General features: G+C 52.6%; 1 protein-coding gene across 5 annotated transcripts in view; it reads left to right on the forward strand.

Annotated features, from left to right (window-relative positions):
• The window catches only part of Afap1 (actin filament associated protein 1), a 111,176-nt gene that overhangs the window by 33,235 nt on the left and 55,661 nt on the right, over window positions 1-22,280 (forward strand). For 4 of the 5 annotated variants that reach the window (XM_013073041.3, XM_013073040.3, XM_004847337.4 and 1 more), the window contains exons 2-3: window positions 15,647-15,775; window positions 16,912-17,006. In XM_013073041.3, coding sequence (XP_012928495.1) covers window positions 15,649-15,775; window positions 16,912-17,006 — 222 coding nt within the window. In that variant the 5' untranslated portion in view covers window positions 15,647-15,648. Of the gene's footprint in view, window positions 1-92; window positions 113-15,646; window positions 15,776-16,911; window positions 17,007-22,280 lie in introns of those variants that run through there. The other variant, XM_087187294.1, reaches the window with a different exon arrangement.

Consider the following 22,280-nt stretch of genomic DNA (forward strand, 5'->3'; position numbering starts at 1 on the left):
GCCGCAGCACTTCCTCTTCCTGTGACTAGAAGATGGGACCAGAAGAGCTGAGGCCCAGCTGCAGGAAGGGGCAGTGGAGATGGCGCGAGGTGCAGCTTTACAGAAGCAGCAGGTGCCGTGGAGGCTGTGGATCTGGGGAGACAGAGGCTGCTCTGACCTGGGGTCCCTGTTCTCAGCTCCCAGGCTGCCTTGTGATGTAGCCGCACTGCTCCGAACGCTTGCAGTGTTAGAATGGGGTCCTTTGTCTTGAGTTTCAGCTTTTCCTGTTTTGGAGATTAATTCCCTGAATACCCAGAGCAGTTGCAAGCAATCTTTTTCTGTAAAAGTCCAGATTATTTCCGAATCTGCAGGTTCTTTTCCTACTCAGTACTGCTCTGGGCACAGCAGGATGTTTTATTTAGTGGACAGCGGCCTGAAGGTGGCTTCTCCGGGCAGGTCTGGGGCTGGGCTCTCCTTGTGCTGCCACAGGGCTTCTCGGGGAGGGCACATTTCCCGGGGTCAGGTGCCAAGTCCAACATGGCATGGGTAGATCTGCCACGGTACCGGGGTGTGTCTTACTGCATCAAAGAGGTTATAGCAGTCCAAGTGTCTGCATGGTGCCTGCACCGGTCCAGCTGGCCTCGAGCTCCCCGGCTGTGACAGCTGGACTGCTCAGTGGCCGCTAGTTGGGAGTGTGTGGGGACTGGCTTCTGTCTCTCACTCACGCAGGAGAGTGGCATCTGAGAGCACTCGGGACTGTCGGTGAGTTCAGGCTTCAGGCTGGCGACAGGATGGCACATATTTAGAGCTTTAAATTTCTGCCGCGACTGCTCAGCCCTCTGTTGTCCCCTGAAGGCCGACCTGATGATGAACAGTGATGCCAGGGCTGTATGCCAGGGCTGGCATGGATCCCGATTTGGGCTGTCATCCCTGACGAGATGGGGCATGAGCCGTGTAGACCCTCATCATTCCTGAGCCGTTTCAGGCCCCGTTGAATGTGATAGCGTGGGAGCGATCAGCCAGGTGCCCAGCCAGGGCCGGGGACCTCAGTACTTGTTTAGCTGCCTCCTCATGTGGGGAGGGGACTTGAATTCAGTCTCTGTGGAAGCCCTCTGGGCCCTCTGAGACTGCGGAGGGGGTGACAGTGGCCTCTGTTGCTTCTTAAGGGCACTGTCAGATGCCCTCTGCTTGGTGCATCCTGACTCAGGGCGTGGCCTCACCAGCGAGACCCACAGACTGAGCACTGGGGTCCCGAGGCACTGGTTGGAAGTACAGACTCTCGAGCCCCGCTCAGACCCCTCCTGTAAGGAGGCCCCTGAGCGAGGGTGGCCCCATGACACATGGAAGAAGTGCGGTGTGGGGTGGCCGGTCTGGAGCAGAGACGAAGGCCTCCCGTGGACCCTCTGTTGCTCAGGTAGAATAATACGTCCTCAGTACCGAGCAGACGGCTTTATGTCTCTTCGCCTCTTCAGACAGCTTGGCAGAGCCCTGAGAGAAAGGCAGTGTTGTTGTTCGATACCGTGGAGCAGTGCAGAGTTGTAGGCTAGTCAGAGAGAATGAGCCACTCCTGTGGTCCCTTGTCCCCCTGTGCCTCAGTTTCCCCATCCATCACATGGAGTATCTGACAGTTCGTGAGGGAATGTTCTGCCCTGCATTTCGGGGCCATGTGTTTGGGCCCTCCATCTGCTCTTGCCATCTCAGGGGGATGTTCCTGCCCCCCATTCTCCTTGGTGGGCCCCCTTGACTGGCAGGTGCAGTCCTCCCAGCAGGCTGGGCTCGGGTGCCGGAGTCGAAGGTGTGGAGGTCTGTCTGGGGTCTCAGCCTCCCAGAAGCTGCTGTCTCCTTCCTCTGTCCATGGATCCAAAGTTCCCCTTTCCATCACTTGATCAGCACAGGCTTGTTGTTCAGTGGAACAATGGCCAGAGATGCCTAATGGAGCCGGGTGTGAGCAGATGGAGCTGAATGGGAGACGGCTGTTGTCTCGGCTGTTGGCAGTGTGGTGTCTCACAGCTGGCACCTGGCGTCCCAGTAGCCCCTTCTCTGCGCCTGTCCCCTCCCTGCATCTCCCGGGAGTGAGTGCCGAGGGCCATTGTCAGCTCAAAGCCTCCACGCCTCCCGCCAAAGCTTGTGTCCCTGAGTGTCAGTGATCTGCCCCTCTGACAGCTGCAGGCCGGAGGAGGAGGCCCCGGGCAGCTTGGGGCAGCCTCGAGGCTTGACCACAGCCTAAGTGTCATGCTGAGCAGCACCCCTCTGCTTCAGGCAGTGCCAGGCCACGGTGATGCCCTGGGGTGCCATCAAGAGGTCTCTACCCTGGTGTCTGGGGTAGAGTTTTAGTCCTCTCCCCTGGACATCCCTTTGTTCCCTGGGGTTCTGTCTGCTTTGTAGCCACAGCCCTGTGGGAGATACCTTCCCAGAGTCAGAGAGAGAGAGAGGGAGAGAGAGAGAGAATTCAGTCAGGGTGAGGCTGTCAGTGCAGGGGATGCTGCACTGGTTCCTTTCAGCAGAGTCTTTCTGCTTTGGGGGAGGCAGACCGGTTGCATTTGAGTTGCTCTTGTCCTTTCTGGCCGTGTGGGCTGTTCACCCCTCTAAACTTCATTTTCCTCACCAGCAAAAGGAGAAGAAAACATGCTTTATTGTTCTTTATTTAATGGTACTGTGTTTAATCTCCACCTTCCTGCTCTTCCCTTTCATTTATGGCTTTATGGCTTCTCTTTGATACACCGTCAGGATGCGCTTCCCTCCCTTCATGATCCCCTGCCTGGACCCTAAGCAGAGTTAGCCCTTCCAGTGCCGAGCTGTCCCACATGCTTGCTTTCCAGGTCCCGCTGCTATGGAACAGAGCCTTTTACATCGTGCTTACCCAGACCTTGTGTCCCCAACAGAGTGCGCAGTGTTTCCTGTTGAATTCCACATCACAGAACTGGGAGTTTTTCTCTGACTCTTCTTCAGCCCTGGTGGCCTTCTTGGGCTCCAGAGTCCTGGCCCGTGAAGGTGGCAGAACTCACCCCTCACCCCGGATCCACTCACAGCCTTTGCATCCGCCTTCCCTGCCACACAGACTCAGGGGACCACTGATCTGCTAGCTCTGTGCTGCAGATGCATTTTGCTGGCCTGGAATCTTATAGCAGTGGAAGCACACCATGTACTTTGTTAGCGTCTTCCACATAGGGGTTCCGAGATTCATCTGGCCTAAGTGTATGGGTGGGGATTGCTGACTGTTATTCCATTGTGTGACACAGCATAATTTGTTTCCCCACCTGCTTGTGGATGGTCCTTTAGGTTATGTTCATTTGGGCTGTTGTGAACAGAGTTGGCATGTTGCTGTGTGGACATGTGCGGCACTGTCTTGGGTAAGCTGTTGTGAGTGAATCAGTGCTAACGTGGTAAGTCACCTTTGGCTTTATGAGAAGCTGCCAGACTCTTCCCCAAAGGGATTGCTCCCCATTCCTTTCCCCTGGGAAAATGGATGAGGCAGGAGACTAGGGTGGGCAACCTGGCTGGACAATGGGTGGGACCTGTCAATCATGGAAAACTGTCAGACCAGCCAGGATTCGCGTGCAGAGCAGCTTCCGATGGACCGGATCAGATGGCAAGAGAGGGTGTGAAAGATGGTGGCCGTGGACTGTGGCCACTGCTGCCCTCCCTTTGCACTGGCCCATCCTGCGGGCAGGGTGCGTCTTCACTATTCTTACCTCTTTTTGCACTTCCTTCCTCCTCCTCCTCCTCCTCCTCCTCCTCCTCCTCCTCCTCCTCCTCCTCCTCCTCCTCCCCTTCTCCTTCCCTTCTCCTTCTCCTTCTCCTCCTTTTCCTTTTCTTCTTTCACTTTAAGTAAATGTTACTGTTACACATTCATCGATTGTCCTGGCAATTCTTTGGATGGGACAACAAGAGCTTAGAACCACCAGACACTATGCCATTCGCCAACATACGGGGATTCTGGGTTTTCTACCATTCTGGGGAGGCTTTGTATTATCAGTCATTTAAGTTTTAATTACTCTGGCCTTGGGGCTGGTTACCACGGTTTCAGTTTGCATTCACTTAATGAGTAATGGTGAAATGTCTCTTACTCTTTGATTTATTAGGGTGTCTTTCTATATTTTCAGTGTTTGGAGCATTGCTATAAATGTTTTGTCAGTCACAAGTACTGTATTGTAAATGTTTTCTTCCCATTTTTGTAGTGATTTCATTTTAAAAATTCTGTTTATTCATATTTTTATTTGTTAGTTCTTTTGGTATCCTTAGAAATCTTGGCCTAACCTGAAGTCATAAATATTTTGTCCTCTGGTGTCCTGTAGATGTGCTATGCCTTCTGTTTAGGTCTGATTGCTTCTCATGTGGTGTGATGGAGGTGTGGAGCCCAGGGCCTTTCCATATCGGTAGCAGTATCTTGTTCCAGAGAGTGTTTGTCCTGCATTGCATTGTCTGGGCATCTCTATCACAGACCCATTGTCCTTTAAGTGTGGGTTTATTGTTTGGCTATCTCTGTGCTTTTCATGGTAGAAATAACCTTTCTTCTGGCCCCAAGTCACCTACTTCTGGAGCCGTTTTTTTTTGGTACCGGGGATCAAACTCGAGTCCTTGTGCTTGCACAGCAGGCGGCGAAATTGCTGAGCTAAATCCCGGCCCCCACTTCTGGAATCTTGACTGGGACTCTGTTGAGTCCACAGACGACGTGAGGAGATGATTCTCTTAGCAGCGTGGGCTCTTTATTCTGCCGCTCCTGCCTCTCTCCTCTAGTTTAGGTCTTCATTGTATTTTCCATCTCGTGTTGTGAGTTCATAGGTCTTTCACTGAGTTTAAGTTTATCCTTGTGAATTCTACATATTTTAATGCTGTTAGAAATGGTACAGACTTTTCTTCCTTTACTGTTCAGTTCTTACTAGTTAGTGAAGAGCTGACCATTTTATGAGGAAATGTGTGAGTAAATTGACTCGTGACCAGGGCCCGGGCATAGACCAAGGGGTGCTCGGTCTGCCGTGAACCCTGTGGACTTCAGCCCAGTCCCGCAAGGCCCTCTGGACCGGCTTTGCCTCTACTTGGAGAGAGGAGTTTTGATTGTTGGGCAAGATGAGGGGCCAAGGCCAGCACGCCGCAGAGACTAGGAGCCAAGGTCATTGGCAGGAAGTCCGAGGGGCGACCTGACAGTGTTGGATTGTGCCATGCTGCCACACGGGAGGGGAACAAGGGAGGCAGTGAACTTTCGAGGACACTGGGGCCAGAGTGACAAGGGCAGCAGCTGGAGCGCAGGGAAAACCTTATCCAGCAGGAGCTTAGAGCCCTCACATGTTTAGAGAGGCAGCAAACAACCTTTCTTTTTGTTTGTTTGCATTTATTGTATTTGTTAGAACTGCGGCCGTGGACACTGTTTCCATCGCTTGTGTTCGGTTCAGAGGCACTGAGCTGCACAGCGTCGCCCCCTCCCAAATGGAAACTGTCCCCACGTCTGCCCTCCCAGCACCCACCATTCCGCCGCCTGTCTGAATTTTCTGCTTCTCGGAACTTTGTAGGAGTGGGGTCTGCAGCATGTGTCCGGTAGTGGCTGGCTCTTCGCTTGGTGCAGTCTTGGGGTCCATCCCACTGCAGCGTGCTCAGGATCCCTTCCTTCTTTGGGCTGAATCACATTCTGCTGTGCTCACAGGCTGAGCTTTACTATCTGCTCACTGGTCCAGGGGCCCCGGGCTGCCGGCACCGTTGGGCTCTTGGGCATGGCGAGCCACTGTGAAGGGCAGTAGGGTCTGGAGCTTGGAAAGAGACCAGAAAGCAGGCACAGCCCAGTTCCATGCGTGGTGGCCCTGAAATCCAGGGTCTTCAGTAAGGAGGAGCGGGGTGGGAGAGGACTCCTTTAGTCAGTCTGCTGGGATCACAGGTGAAGCCAGCGGCCTCCTGGGCAAACCTGGGATGGATGGGCGCCCTCACGCTCCTGTGTCTGTCCTCTAAGATTAGGAGGACCCACCCCCCCAGATGGATAAAAGCCTGGTAAATGAGTGAATGATCAGAAGTCGGTGTGGAGAGCAGAGCGTGACCTGCAGGCTTTAAGGCTAGTGATCTTCAGTTCCATCCGTTCACTTGCTCCCCATTTCACTTACTGCCCTTGTTTTATTTGGGTTTTTTCTACTTTTTCACTTTTACCAATAAAGCTGCTGTGGACATTTGTTTCTGCGTCTGTGTGGGTGTAGTTTTTATTGGTCTTAGTAAATACCAGTGTCTCTCAACAGACCGGGCCCAGGGTTTTAGCGACTGTGCTCTCGCCCATGTATCGGTGGGATTTCTGTCCCTGCATGCAAGCAGGGCTCTTTCTCCTGGGAGAAGGTGCCCTCGCTGGGAATAGAGGATCAGCCCCTCGGAGAGGGCACAGCGCACATCGGTGCGTGCGTGTTTAACCCGTGAGAAATTGTCAGACTGGCTCCCAAACTGTGGCGTCACCCCGCATTCCTAGGAGCAGCATGTCAGTCGGGCCACCTCCACACCCCGGCCAACGCCTGGTGGTCAGTGTTTGCATCCTTGGCCATTGCATGGGGAAGGGTGACATTTCATAGCAGTTTAATGTGTGTTTCCCTAATAACTGACACAGAGCAGAGCATCTTTTCATGTGTTTTTTCGTTGCACTTACATCTTCTTGGGTGAAGTGTCAATTTAGATCTTTTGCCCAGCTTAAAAAATGGGGTTGTTTGAGTATTGATATGGCTGAGATTGAAAAAAATACATTCCAAACGCAAGTCCTCGTTGGATATATATTTTGCAGATATTGTTCCCAATCCCTGGCTTGCTCTTTTATCTTTGGAAAAGTAATTTTCAAGAGCATGCATTTTTTATTTTCGTGAAGTGTAATTTATAGAGTTCTTCTTTCACAGTTCTGCTTTTTCTGTCTTATTTAAAGGAATCTGCCAGACTCACTTTTAAAGTTTTAGCTTTCACACTTAGGGCTGTGCTCCGATTTGAGCGAATGTCTGTATATGGTATGAGGTAAAGAGCTGGTTACCCTTTAAACATGGCATGTATAAAGCACATCAGTAGTTCTGGCATCATTTTTTAAAAAGATCATCCTTTCCCATCACATTGCCTTGAAATTCCACTGGATTTTATCTCCTGTCCTGGTCTCCAGGCTGGCAGGTGTTCTCTTAAGGTAGACAGAAATACTTCAGGATTGTAGGCCACGAGGTCTCTGTGGCAGTTTCTCAGCCTCTGCTATGATATTTCGGACGCAGCCATTGATAACCTGAGAACAAATAGGCACGGCTGTGCTTCAGCGGACGGTATTAGGCGCTCTGTTCTACGCCAGCTTCTAGCTGTATGCCAGTGCTGTGCTGTCTCACTGCTGTGGGTTTTCAGTCAGTTTTGAGAGCTAGCAATTAAGTCTTCTTTCTTTTACTTTCTGAGTTGTTTCAGCTGTCTGTCCCAAGTCCTTTGCATTTCACAAAAGCTTGGAATCAGCCTGTTGGTGTCTACAAAGGTACCTGTTGGGCTTTGGGTTAGAATTAATTGAATTGATTCATCACTATCTTAACAGTACTGATGATCCACAATGATTCACAAACATGGGCTTTTTTTCTAGTTTTTCAGGTCTCTTAGAATTTATCTGAACAATGTCTTGTAGTTTTCAGTGTGGGTGATTGACTTGCTCTGGATTTGTCAAATTTATCCTGAAATAGTTCATAGTTTTGGTGCTAGTGGGTTTTGTTTGTTTGTTTGTTTTGCAGTATTGGTAATTGAACCCAGAGCTTTTGCGCTGGGCTACATCCTCTAGCCTGTTTTAAATTTTTTTAAAAAATTTTGACATCAGATCTTACTCAGTTGCTAAATTGCCTGGACTGGGTTTGAACTTTGAACCCTTCTCCCTCAGCCTTCCAAAGTGCTGGGATTACAGGCGTGTGGTGCTACATCCAGCTGTAAATACTATTTTCTTTTGGTACTGGGATTCGATCTCAGGACCTTGTGCTTGCAAGACAGGCAGCAGAACTACTGAGCTAAATCCCCAGCTCTTGTAAAGAGTATTTTAATAATTCAGTTTCCTATTTATTGTTTACTGCAAGTGTGCAGAAATGCTCTTGATTTTTGTGTAATGAGTTGGTGTCATGAGATCAGATAATATGGTGCTGTTCTCCACCACAGGGTGAGTGGAGCCAGCTGTTCACCCTAAGGCTGGGAAACTTCAGGCTCTTTGCCAGGCCTTTACTGGGTTGAGGCCTTCTGCTTGCATTCCTCCTTTCCTCAGTCCCCTCCCCGCAACGCGTGCTGGATTTTATCAAATGCTTTTTCTCCCTCTATGCAGATGGCCATGTAGTTTGTCTTTCATAGTCTGCTAATTTTGGAAAATTATACTTACTGATTTTCTAATGTTAAAGTGACCCTAGCTGGGTGTGGTGGTGTATGCATGTAATCTCACCACTTGGGAAGCTGAGGCAGAAGGACTCCAAGTTTAAGTCCCATTTGGGCAATTTAGGAAGACGCCATCTCAAGATAAAAGGAGCTGGGAGCATAGCTCAGTGTGAAGGCCCCAGGTTCAATCCCCAGTGTCACAAAAACAAAACAAACCCAGTTACCACCACCTTTAACCCAAGGATAACCCCCATTTGATATAACACGTGTTTCCCTTGTTGTGGAGCATTGAGGTTAATTTGCTAAAATTGTGACTGTTCATGAGGGCTATCGGCCTATTTTGGGTCCTTGTAGTGCCTTACTATTCGTCGGCCCTTCTCTTTGTTTGTATTTTCCCCTGAAGTGTTTGGTGGCGTTCTCTTGTGGGCAGTCAGAGCCTGGAGTTTTCTGCAACTGCAGCACTCAGGTCCCCCTTCTTCTGTCCGTGTCCCGTGTCTCGGGGAAGCTGTGAGGTTGTCACCGTCTCCCCTCCCCTCCCCCTTTGCCCAGCGCTGATGCCCTCTTGCTCCCTAAGGGCTAAGGGCTCCCTGTCGAGGCCTCCTGGCACAGGGTGGGCACAGAGGGCACAGATGGTGCTGGCAGGGTGTGGGGCAGCAGGGGCAGCGGGAGAGGTGGTGCTGTGAGAGCTGTGGTCCAGTGCACTCAGGTGAACCATGCTGCAAATCACTTCTGCGTATTAAGCAACTTGTTTTTCCAAAGTAGATGACCACAGTCTCCTGTTTTAAGAAGTTTTTGTGTCAAAGTTTTCCTAAAGTTAATAACTGTTCTTTATAGGATAAAAACAAATAGTACGACAACTAAGTGAATGATAGTAGTGCCACACAGTGATGGAGTGACACTTCGTATCTAGGAAGAAACTGGGTTTCCAGGAAGGGTAGGAGGCCCTGACCCTTGGGACAGAAGGGTAGCTGACTTAGAGCCTCAGTACAGCTGGGTGTGGTGGCGCATGCCTGCAAACCCAGTGCAGTGGGAGGCTGAGGCAGGAGGACTGCAAGTTTGAGCAAAGCCTGGACAGTTCAGCAACTTAGTGAGGTCATCTGTCTCGAAATTAAGAGAGGCCTGGGGATGAAGCTCAGTGCAAAGAACCTGGGCTCAATCCCCAGGAGCCCCACAAAGAAAAGCCTGTAGTTCATTAGTGCTCGTTGCTGAGGGCTGTGTCATTGCCCTGTTTTGGGTTCAGTTGATTTGACTTTTTTTTCTGGTACCAGGGAATGAACTCAGGACCTTGTGCTTGCCGGGCAGGTGTGGTGCCAATGAGCTACTTCTCTGGCCCTTCAGTTGATTTGATTTTACTTTTGTTTTCAATAGTTTTCAGCATTGTGCAGGTGACTTTGTTCCCGTTTTATTTCTTTTAATTGACCTAGAAGAATAAAACATGAGATTTTGAGAATTTGACGTAGACTTGTTGGCTGGATGCTTTCTGTGTTGTTGTTGTTGTTGTTGCTGTTTTGTTGTTTTGCTGTTTTGGGTGCTGGGGACGGGGCCCAGGGCCTCGTCCATGCTAGGCCAACTCCACCCCCGGGCCACACACGCAGCCTGGGCGTTGTCTTTTCATGGTTCCCAGTATGATTTCCGACCTTATTTACTGGGGCGCAGTTTGCTTGCTCCTCCTTGCTGTGTAAGGAACCGTGTCTGCTCTGCATATCTCGGTGTACCCCACTGCACCCCCCGATACTTGTGCAATGAATTTATCACTGTTGCTCTCAGTACATTTCCAGCATTTTGCAATAAATAGAGTGTAGCTTTGCTCTCCGGCCCACGCTTCTGTCGCTGTCATCTGTGTTCTAGTGACCACCTGAGTCTTCTCATCTCCAGCCAACTCTGGGTCCCTTCTCAGCGTGGAGACCCAGCAGCCCCTGCCCCAGTCCTGGGGCAGCCGTCCTGAGCATGCCTGTGTCCACCTTCGGGGTCTCTGACGGCATCGCACTGGTCTGTAAGTTTTGAGTAGTCTTGGAGCACAGCCAGCACTGAGCAGCTTGACTACTGGGTTACGTGGAACCACATTGTGCGCAAGGGAAGCCTGTGCTTTTGGGATCTCACTGAAGACTTTTGTCCGCGGCCAGCTTGGTTTACTGTCAGGTGTCTTCCCCCGCCTGGGAACGGGAAGTGTGGGTCCTGCAGGGTTAGCAGGTCACGGGTATCGTTGTGATTAGTGAAAACACGTCCAGACCTCGCCTCTGGCTCTGGCTTTCTAACAGTAGAAGGAGATTTCGACTAGGATTGCATCTTCCAAGCCTGAGTCCGTCTGACTCTCAAGGATCTGATAATCCCCAAAGAATGTGTTCTGTGGGGCTTACACCTGGTGCTCACAGGTCTCGGATCCCAGAGAGCCCGAAACCTTGCTGGGGAGATAACAGCTTTCCATCTGGGAACTGAGTCAGGAATGGGGGACCTGTATTCAGCAGCCTCCCGGCCTCCTCGAGTGGTCATCTGGATTGTTAAAGAATCCAGATGTCCTCTCCCCGGGGAATCTTTCTTTCCACCCAGACAGCAGCTAAGGCTGGGCTGCTTTTTCTGAGATTTCTTAGATCAACCTTTAAGCAGCCCATTTAGATTATCTGCAGAGGGCTGTGGGAATATTTGGAAGAGGCCGAGAGGAGTCTGAACTATAACCCTATAAGGGAAAGTATGCAAGGGCCTCACTCTCGCCCCAGCGCGTCTGCTTTGAGGCCTCAGAGTCTGATCTGCCCTGATGTGGAGGGAGCTGCAGGGCGGCCGTCAGCTGAGGGAGGAAATGAGCTGTGGGAATCAGTTCCTCTGCTCTGAATGGGATGTTCCACGTGTATCGCAGAGGACTGGTTAATACTGGAGGACAACCCGGTGTCTTCGATTTCCTCTTTAGGACAATCTCAGGGATTCTGTTGGCTGGGGAGAACTGGGAACACAGTGATTAACTCACCGCCTGTCACTGAGGCTTTCTGGGCAGCCTACTAGACATTCCAGGCGGAGAAGTCAGACAGGGCTCCCTGCCCACAGGCTGCCTCGGGCCTGCCAAGATGACCTCTGACCCCCGGGACAGGGCTGATCAGAGGTGTCCTAAGGGGTTGTCAGGAGAGAGCCAGGTGCAGGGGGCGTGTGAGGGACCAGGCAGAGACCGGCGGCACATGCAAAGGCCTGTGGGCAGAGCAGGCATGCTGGGTGTGGGAACTGCTGGATGTGAGGCACCAGCAGATGTGGAAAGAGATGAAGCTGGAACATGAGGAGGGCTGGTGGATCACGATGCTGGTACAGGATTGGAGAAGTTCTCGGAAAGAAGAGTGGAAGGAACGAGGTTTTTCTGACATGCAGGATTGTCCCGGAGCTTCTGAGCTAGAGCCTTGGATCTGGCCCAGGGTCCTCAGAGAGAGGGGTGACACAGTTCCCCAGTGCATGGAGGACTCCCACGGCCACCCTGGGCGGAGTCGGCCCGCAGATGGCTGTGCCTTGCTGTGCACTTGCCCCAAGGACGGGAGCATGTGCTGTGCCCTCTGTGTCCCCGTAGGGCTGTAGTTCGGACTCCACGTGTTGCTGAGCTATCCCCTTGGCCTGCCCTGTGTTTTCACGCCTGACTTCGAGTCACCGTCAGACAGTCTTCTGCTAGGCCAAGGTTATGAAAGCATTCACCTCTTTCTTCTGGGACCAGAATGGTTTTGTTTCTTATATTTAGATTCTCAGATGTCTTTGAAGTTTTTCTGGTGTAGGATGTTATGTATTCAGTTTTACCTTTTTCCCCCCGAAGTGGCTACTGCTTTGAGCTATTCACCCTAATTATTAAGTTGGCCATTTTTTTTGCTGATTGGGAGGCATTGCCTTTTCCCACATGCTGTATTTCCACGTGAATTTGAGTCCAGTCTCAGGCTTTCTGTTGATCCCGCTGGGAGTTCACACATCAGTGCGACGCTGTTTAGTGGTAGAACCTTTATGTTCCAGGAGCTCAGTGGTCTGGCCACTCTCCCTTGTTCTAAGGTTTTTTTTTGTACCAGGGATCGAACTCGGGACCTTGCGCTTGCGAGGCAGGTGCTGGAACCACTGAGCTAAAGCCCCAGCCCTCTCCCTTGTTCTTAGACCTCCTCCTATTCTTATTTCCACCATAGACTCATTTGTTTAGTTTCAGAAACGAAACAAAATTTGTTGGTATATTTATTGGGGTCACATTAAAAATATTTGTTAGCCATGTCCAATGGATGATCCCAGCCAAAACCGGTACTCACCGTGTCCCCGGTGGCCACCAGGTGCTCTGTCTGGGACAGACCACATGGGTGCCTGGTGCGGGGCCGTTTACCCCATGCTTTCAGAACACGGGGCCCTGATTTCAGCAGCCATTCATTCGGTGGTGTGCTTTCTGTGTGCACCGTGCTCTTGGCTGCTCGGAGCTCTTTGGAGATGAGCAGAGCGTGGGACCAGCTCTGAGCTGCTTGACCAGCTACTGCGAGCGAAAGAAACCCCACAAACACCAAATGCGCCCCCGGCCAGTGAGTGTGCAGTTGGCAGCACCGCTGGTCATCAGGACAGCTGGCAGGAGGTGACCAGGCCCAGGAAGAGCTGCTCGGGACATGCAGCTGGAGAAGGCTGGGAGAAAGGCGCAGCATGTGTAGACTTCGTGGCTTTGTCTGTGAAAATTCTGAAACAGAGCAGCTTTTCTAACAGTTGTGGCTCTCTGCTATGTCTTGAGAATCTTTTGGTTGTGATTTCAGGTAAACAGAAAACTAACAGATTGGCTTGAGGAAAAGAACGCGATGATGCCTTACTACAAGGTTACATGGGCCACCCGGGACTCACGTGCAGCCTGACGCCCCGCACGGGGAAGGGCTTGGGAGCCTGTCATGCCCATCTGTCTGCCTCTTCCCCCACTGTGCCTCTGAGTGTCCCAACTTTGAAGCACAGTTTGGATCGCGGCAGCTCGTCCTTTCCTGTGAAAGTCACTTTCTCATCACTGGGACACAGCACAGCACCTACAGTTTCAAGAAGGAGAGGTTTATTTTGGCTCACAGTTGGTAGTGAGCGGTTTTAGACCACAGTTGGCTGGCTCCAAGACGAGGCGGCACAGCACAGGGGCCTGGTGGAGGAGACACAGTCCATGGCAGGGCAGGCAGGAGGCAGGGTGAGACCAAGGGATGAGGGTGGAGATAGAGCCTTTCAGACAGGTGATGCTTTTGGGTCTTTTTTAGGTATCAGCACTGTCAGTGGGACCCAGTGTAAACCTGGCAGGATAAAGGTGATGTGAGAGGACAGAGGGAAGATGTGGCAGAGGACTGCAGTGCTGTGGGTTGGACATAGACTCATGAGAGTCTGTAACACTTTTGCTTCTAGCTTTTAGCACCACTGCAAGAAATTATATATCTCTGTGTTTCTGTATCCACATCTATACACGTGTGTGCACACGTTCGGACACACACACATAAAAGACCCCAAGATCTTGCATTTGTGTGGGTGTATGTGTAAATATTTATCATATTATATTTTAAGACTGGAAAATTTTAAGGTATTAACTCACTAAAATTATCAATGTATCCATTATATGTTAATAGATGTAAATATGTTTATGAAAAATGTCTGCATTTAAGCCAGGTGTGGTGGCACATGCCTGTCTTCCCATGGGGAGGCTGAGGCAGGAGGATCCCAAGTGCAAGGCTCACCTGAGCAACTCAGCAAAACTATTTCAAAATGAAAACTAATAATAAGGGATAGGGTTGTAGCACATTGTGAAGGCCCTGGGTTTAACACACAGACATGCACACCCACACATGTGCACATGCATCAGAGGCGTAGCATTGCTTTATGGTTTTGCAGGTGTGTTTCATGTCTGGCTTGGCAGAAGACTCTGGATCCTCATATCTGCTTCTCCATCCATACTGTTGAGATGATGGGAAGCACAGGGGGGAACTGTGGCCTCCTGCAAGGAAGCAGGTAGAGAGGGAAGAGCTTCCCCACATCCTCTTCAGGAGAGGGTGGGTGGTCTTTGACATGATCCTGAAACTCAGCTCAACTCTGACCTCCCTTGAGGTGGAGTCCGAGGCGCCACAGGTCCCCGCTATATGAACCCCTCAGTTTATTTTGTGTTTCAGGAAGATTACTTTTACCCACACTTGATTTTACAGCGTTAGAGCATGCAGATTTCCCGTAGACTCCTTATACAACATCAAAGAATCGTGTGGTGGTTACTGTTGCCCCTGACTCCTCTCTAAATAATAGGACTCTTCAGGTGGTGGATACAAAGTTTCCAAAATTCTTATTTCTGCTTGGAAGCTTAGATTTTACCATTGGCAACAAATGTTGCCCATTGTTTGTCTTGATTTAATAAAGGCAGCTAGAGTGAGTCCCAGCTGGCCTGGTATTCATTCTTCCAAGTCAAAAGGATGCCACACAACAGAGATGGCACAAGGTGGCTCGCAAGTCGGACAGTCGCCCAAGTGGGTTTCTTTAGACCAATGATGATGAACCTTTTAGAGACGAGTACCCTAACTGCTACCCCAAACCCACTTAGTTATCGAAAAGTGCCAACACTGCAATTAAACCTGAATACTGAGGTTTTAGTTTGGAAAAAACAGCTCCTATATTACCATCTTTTTGTCTGAAGAGAAAAGTAGCACCGGAGCCATAGGTTCATCACCACAGCTCTAGTCGGTCCCTATGGAGCGCTGGTGTGTTGGTCACAGGGCAGGAGAGGGGCGGCCTCCAGGTCGGAGACACAGTAAAAGCGATGGCTTTTACTGCAGGCTTGGTATCCAGGACATGCCGAAGACACTCTGCAGCCAGAGAACAGTGCAGAACATGGCAGTGAGCATGAATGTGGTTTGATGCCTCTGCTTGGTTTGTGCTAAGATGCAAGCAGCTTTACCGTTGCACTTATTTGCACCACCAGTGGACATGTCTTTGCTCCATCCTCCTGTCACAGTACATAAACTGGCTAACGAAATCTTGGCCGCAGAGCCAGCCGGCCCTGCAGAGGCAAGGGTTGGGCACTGGGTTTCTGAAGCCCTGCCCAGGAGTTACTGGCAAACTGGTATAATCTTAAATTCCCATCTCCTTCTTGACATTGAAATGTAGCGTCACATCTAACACCAGGTGATGGCCTCAGGCTCTGGGCCTGGCACCACCTGTGGCGGGCATGGGGCCCTCTCCCACCTGGGCTCTGCTGCCCCCGAGCCAAAGTGAAGGAGCCCTGCGTCTGGTAAGGAAAGGCTGCGAGGACCCTTAGCTGCCCTGGTTTCAGCCAACTTGTTTTTCCGGTTAGAACGCGCCATTTAATGGTCAGGCTAACTGTGAAGCGCTGTGTGGATGGATTTTGACTCCCCCCTCCCTCTGTTTTCAGCAATGGAAGAGTTAATAGTTGAACTACGCCTCTTTCTGGAGCTGCTGGACCACGAATACCTGACATCCACTGTCAGGGAGAAGAAGGCGGTGTTGACCAACATCCTCCTGCGGATCCAATCGTCCCGCGGTAAGCCGCACCAGCGCCGGGCCTTCTCCTTCTGGTCCTTCTTGGCTTCCACAGCCTCTCTAGCTCAGCTTCTTCATTCGTTCATCCTCTTATGAGATTATTTATTCATGAAGTTTCCAAGGCGAGCCTCTGCCTGCAGCAGGTGCTGCTCCTCCGGGTATAGAGGACGAACCCTGTACGAGCTGATACAGTCCTGGGTGCCATGGGTTCTCTAGAGGACTCTCAGCATTCCACACACAGCTGTACTTGTGCACTCCTGGGGCGCATGTGCAGTGGTGAGGAGACTCCGCCCAGCCACTGGAAGGCTGGAAAGACCCAGGGGAGTCTGGGGAGCCCATGGTGGGCTGTCCTGAGCTCTTGCCCCTGAGTATTGCAGAGCACATTTGGTCCTCAGCCTGTGTGTAGCATTTCTGTTCAGGGAGGCCGCGGAGACTCAGTGCCTGCCCAAGGTCTTCTTTGGGCTGGTCATGTGGGCACCCTGTGCCTGGCACACGCCAGAACGCGATTCCGGGAAGGGCGGAGGCTCTGTGTGAGCCGTGCTGCCCTCAGGAGTAGCGTAGGCACCGTAAACCAACCTTACTATTTAGGGGGCGGTGGGAACACTTCCGAAATCCATGTTCCCAGGCGCACACCTGTGCTCTCAGCACCTGGAAGGCTGCAACAGGGGGGTCCTGAGTTGGAGCCCAGCCCGGGCAACTTAACGTAGCAGAACCCTGTCTCAAAATAAAAGATAAACTAGGGCCAGGGATATAGCTCAGTGTGAAGACCCTGGGCTCCGTACCCAGAAGCACTAGAGAGGGGAAGGGGAGAGAAAGGAGAAAACAGTGAAAATTTATGGGTTCCCAGGAAGGTGTCTGTCCCTTCGTATCTGAGTAAATGCTGTCTGGAGTGGAAGCTCAGATGCATCAGGCTCCATCTCTTCTAGCTGGTGATGTCGCCATAGGGCTTGCCCTCCCCTCCTTTCTTGCCATAGACTCCTCCCCTGTTCCCTGGAGAATAACAGTGCCGCTTCCCCGGATGGCTGTAGAGGATCAGGAGCACTGTTCACCACATGGCTGGCACGGGCTTGGAGAGGTCACCCAGCAGTGGTCTCCTCCGCTCCTTACCTGGCTCTTGGTTTTGGCCGCCATTTGCAGGCTTTGACGTGAAGGACCATGCTCAGAAGCCGGAGACCAACAGCCTGCCGGCGCCTCCGCAGATGCCTCTGCCGGAGATCCCGCAGCCCTGGCTGGTGAGTGGACCGACCCCGTCCCCTGGGGAGGGCCTGGGTTGTGCATGTGCCCAGGTGTGACAGAAGCCAGCCCTGGAGACCAGAGGCCTCAGTGTCCCCGGCTCCTGCTGTGTTTCAGGGCCCAGAGGCCACCGCTGCTGCCGACTGGAGCCTCTGAGGGCCACCTCCCCTTGGGAAGCCTGTATTTCCTTGCAGATTGCTGGAGCTCCAGGTCCTTGGAAATGGGTTCTTACAGAAGATTGACAAAAGAAAGCTAAAACAAAAACCAACTTACAAACCCAGGGGATTTGGCTGGCAAAATAATGGTAGACCGTGAGGACACGAGGCACGTGCTGAGTTTCCCCCGCCCACTCGGGGAAGCTGGACTCCACTCCTAGTTGGGTTGCACGCAGTTCCCAGCCCTGCTCCGTATTTCCTTGCAGTGGGGATCATCCGATGTGAGCCGGGGAGGCAGGGGGTGTCTCCACTGGGGCCTGGCTCAGAGTCCAGCCTCCAGCAGTCCCCATGGTCCACATAGCCAAGCGGGAGCCCAGTGCTGGGTGGGTTCGCGACACAGTGCACAGCTCGTGTCTGCTGTCCTGTCACTTACACAGGGCCCCGTCCACGGGTGCATCCAGGGCCCCCGGGATGCCGTGGCCTTGCCTAGTGCTGCCCTTCACAAGCCTTGTGTTCTGTTCCTCTACCGCGCTGGTGCCAGTACATTGGATTTGGGTCCTTTGACCTGGTGATGATGGAAACTAAAAACCAGCCCAGCAAGTACGAGAGGTCAGGCAAAGCTTTAGCTGGGGAGCGTGAGAAAACAGGGGGACTGGGGTCGGAGACAGGTGCTGACGGGGCCTGGGACTGGTGGGGAAGGCCCACGGCGCTGGACAGGAAGTGGCCAGCTTTCATGGGCACTTGTGCTGTGCTGGGGCCTGGCTGGCCCCTGGCTCGCTATGGTTCTGTGGGGTGGCCCTGGAGAAGTCCGGAGGGCTCCATCTGGTCTCCGTGGGATAATTGCTCCTGCTTGGGGGTGAGGTGACACTGTCCAGGGAGATCTGTCTGCAGAGCACTGCTGGAATCGCGGGCACCAGGGTCAGGGTGTTATAAAAGCTGCCAGCTGTCTTCCCCTGAAGATCTCCAGGGGACTCAGTCATTCTTGTCTTGGTGACAAGGGGGACGGGGTAGGTGAGGTAAACTGATGCTTGTGTTGCCAGGTTTTAGACAGTCGTTCCTCAGTCCCGCACACCTGCTCCAGGGCCAAGCAAGCCCTCCCTCTTTCTGAGCCGATTGTATCTCACTGCCTCGTTAGGGTGAGGGAAAGCTGGCACGGAACCTCCAGAATGTCAGGGCTCTGCGCTGTCCATTTACAGTCGACTCTCCCACACCTACTGGGGTAGCTTTTGTTCTTCCAGTTTGTCTTGACCGGATCTTTCTGAGCATCTCGAGAAGCCTTAACTCTCCTTTGCACCCAGTTTTTCTCTGGTTCATTTGTGCCGTAGCCAGATACGGGAGCACGAGTTTTGAGAGCAAAGCCCACTCACAGCCATGGGGCTCAGGTGGGGCATCCTGTGGGTGCTTTGGAGCGGAGCCTGTTGGCCACAGAGGGTCAGCGTTTTGTGGACATGGTCAGGGCCTTGTGTGGAGGGACTGTGGATGTCCTCACCCCAGAAGGTCAACCAAGTGGCCACTGCGACAGCTCCGCCTCATGTTCGGAGCGTTTTCCGGCAAATGCCTGACCAGGTGAGCCGTCTAGTGCACCGGGGCTGCCTGGGACCTGGCTCCGGCGAGTGGTCTTCGCCCTCAAGGCAGACTGGCTTGTTGTGGGTAGGACAGGGTGGAAGGTGGCTGTGCCCCAGAAAGAAAGGCATGGCCCACAGAGCCAGGTGAGCAGGAGTTGAGCCCGGGCTGTGGGGTTGCTGGGCTCTCGGGTTTGGCCAGTGACCCAGGGAGGGGGGCGCAGCGCTCTGCAGGTGGAGTCGCGGGGACTTTGCCACCAAAGCAGGGTCCAGTCCGCCCAACTGTGTTATCATTTCTCACACTGTCACAGCTGTTGTTACCTCTTTGGGGGCACGTGTGAATGGAGTACAGCTGGACGTCATAGTCCCCGTGTGCTGAGTGCCTTAAGAAGTAAGATCGATCCTCTCTGTGCTCCCGTTGGTGTGCAGCAGCGCTCCCTGTGGTTAAGGGTCATCTCCACATTCTTACTGCTGAACTGACCTGTGGGCTTTGGCAGTGGCTCCTGCCTCTTATGCTTCTTGCGTCTCTCGAATTGTGTGATGTGTAGAAAGCGCCGCCAGGTCAGGGGCATGGAAACATGGTCCTGTGCTCGGTGGGATGTTCTCAGAAACGAGAATAACACTGGGCCCAGAGGCAGGAGTATTGCAGGTCTGTAGGGCTGAGAAGGAGAAGGAGCTGGTGGACGTATGGCACCCGGTCGGTGTTTTCTAGAAACCCGAACCAGGGAGGGTTCCATAGCATTCAGAGGGCTGAGGGAGGACAGTCTAATTCTCTCATGTGAGGGCCAGGCCTTGTGTAAATTTCATGCCTTTTTATGCCCACAAAGAGTGAATTTTTCTATGTGGGGAAACGTGCATACCAGGAAGTGTGCCATCCTGCCTGTTTTAAGTGCCCAGTGCACGGTCACATGGTTGTGTGTGCAGCCGCCCCCCTCCATGTCTACAACATCTGCACCTTCCCCATGGGAAGCTCTGTCCCCTGAAGCACTGCCTCCGCCCTCCCAGCCTGGGCGCTGGCTCCCCCACGACACTGTGGGGCCTGTGAGCACATCTTGTCCTTTCTCAAGTCCCCTGTCCTTCATAGCGCGCTGTCACTTCTCTGACAGAGGAGATTATAAGGCCCTGCTAGATCCTGTGACCAAATTAGGCATCACTGGTTACAGAATTGAGACTGAAGCCCAGGGTTTAAAACAAGAAAGCTGCCCATTTTCTGTGTAGCCCTATGTGGCCTTTTCAGGGATGGGGACCGTCGTGTTTTCCTTGGCTGTCAAGAATCTCAGCGTTTGGCCTCCTATGTCCCTAAATTCCCTCTTTGGTGGAATTCCAGATTGCCTGTTGGCCCCCATCGGATCTCCTGCATTCCCCCAGGAGGGGCCGGGAGATGTCGTGGTCCCAAAGGGCACCTGCTCCTTGTTGTGGATAAGCGAATGGGGAGAATGTGGGGAAATGTGTGTGATGTCTGCCTGTGTTTACTCCCACGCCATGGGGAACCGAGCCAGGTGCTGATCAGATCGGAATGGGCAGACCCAACCTGCAGGAGGACTTGACTGCCAGGCAGCGTCCTGTCTCAGAGCTCACCCTGTGAGAACTGAGTGCTGCCTGGCACTCAGGATCCCCTGGAAATCACCAACCCAGCCCCCGGCTTCCGTGGTGCGGGAGGCTTGAGTCACCGTGCACACAAGCCTTTCCCGGAGTGCAGCCTGCGTGCCTGTGTGGTCGGAAGGGGGAGAGGCTCTGGGCAGAGTGCACTTGGACCCTGATACTCTTACTTCAGATACATAATTTTTATTCTTAACAGGTTTTATTTATTGTGATGGGAAGCGTAATCTGAGCATCACTGTGTGCACAGAATTAAAGTCAGAAAGCAGCTTCAAATTCTAGGCTCTTGTTTTTCTTGGCTAAGCTCAGTCTCCTGGTTCACTGGTGTTTCTTATGTGGAGGATGTGGAATAACCTGGGGTGGTCACCGGGAGGACGGGAGCTGGGGGAGGGGGTTGGTGGTGGAGCAGCGGGACTTCTCTCTTCTCTCCCGGAAGCACACATCCTGCCGCACCCTGTGGCCCGGAAGTGTAGGTCGCCCAGGTGACCGGCTGCTCAATCCCAGCACCTGTGGTGTCAGCCCTGCAGCAGCTCAGCCTGGGGGGAGCCCTCGGGCCTCCGTGTCCTGATTGAGGGGTCTCAGTTGCAGCACTGACATCTCAGTGTGGTTTGGTGACCTAGAGAAAAACCGTAAGGTCCCAGGACCGTGTCCAACCGTAGCAGGCAAGCAGTAAACAGTAGTTATGATTGTTACACTGTTGGAATAATAGCAACAGCGGCAACAGCAACTGTATGAACACCACACAGCTACTGCTGTTGTTACCCCAGGAAGAGAATTCTCCCTAGAGTAGCGAGGTCAGTCCCAGGGGCTTTTCAGTCACGGCTGGCATTGGAAGCCACCAGGCCTGTAGATCATACACCTGAGGGTAGGCACAGCTTCCTGCAGTGAGATCCGGGATGGTTTTCTTAGGTAGATGTGAAAAAATGCTGTGGTGGGTGTGCACTGGAGGAGGACACCAGTGAGGTTGGTTCCCAGCCGCGGGCGTGGCCGTGTCTCCTCTCCTCTGCTGGGGCCGTGGAGCCCATGCTCAGCCTGTGTTCTTCGCAGGTCTCTGGAGGTGCCCTGGGCCGGGCTGCCATCCTTGGTGTCACCTTGTGTCCTGTGAGAGGCACGAGGGAAGCCTGGCTGGTCGGGAGGGGTATAAAGGGCTGTGCGTGCTGGGGGCTCCTCTGTCCTACGCCCACACAGAGTGGCTCCATGAGGCTATGCTGAGCTGCAGGCCAGGGCTCGCTGGAGGGACCTGCTCTGGCTAGAGGTCACCAAGGCGCTTATCTCTCGGTGAGCACAAGGCCAGCCCTTCATGTGCTCGGGACAAGGGAGGCCTGGGTCAGTGGCCCATTGACTTGGACCCTGCTTGGAGTCCCGCAGCAGCGCTCGTAGTCAGGAATGGCACAGAGGTGACGGCTCTGCCATGCGACAGGCCAGGAGGCTGCTTAGGCCCACCAGAGGGAAGGGTGCAGAGGTCTGGGCCCCTGGTCCCTTTGGGAACCAGCCTTTGCTCTTATGCGCCTTTTAAAACTCACGGTAATTGTGATTCCCGTGAACTGTCGCCCACTGGCCAGGGCCTGGCCACGTTTTCTCTGGAATTGGGCACTGATTAAGTCAGGAGCTTTTCTCAGCCTCCCCTGGGTTTGTCCCTGAGGAGCTGCGAGGTTCCCAGGGTCGGGGTGTTTGGGAGTGGAGTCCTGATCCTTTTTGGAGGCAGAGGGTGCTCCTGCAGAGGTCCTTTTTGAGCAGTATGATTATTTAAAGTCAAAATAGTTTGATTTTTTTTTTGTTTGGTACCAGGGATTGAACTCAGGTCCTTGCGCTTGTGAAGCAGGCAGTGGCACCACTGAGCTAAACCCTGGCCCATAGTTTGATTTTTAAACAATTATTTTAAAGGTGAGAACTATCACTCGGAAAATGCAGTCCAGCCAGATAAGTGCAAGGAAGAGGCGAGTGTTGCTCAGGTTTT

This window comes from Heterocephalus glaber, unplaced genomic scaffold (genome assembly GCF_053883595.1).
Source record: "Heterocephalus glaber isolate CG9 unplaced genomic scaffold, H.glaber_assembly_v1.0 deba00001509, whole genome shotgun sequence".
Lineage (NCBI taxonomy): Eukaryota > Metazoa > Chordata > Mammalia > Rodentia > Bathyergidae > Heterocephalus > Heterocephalus glaber.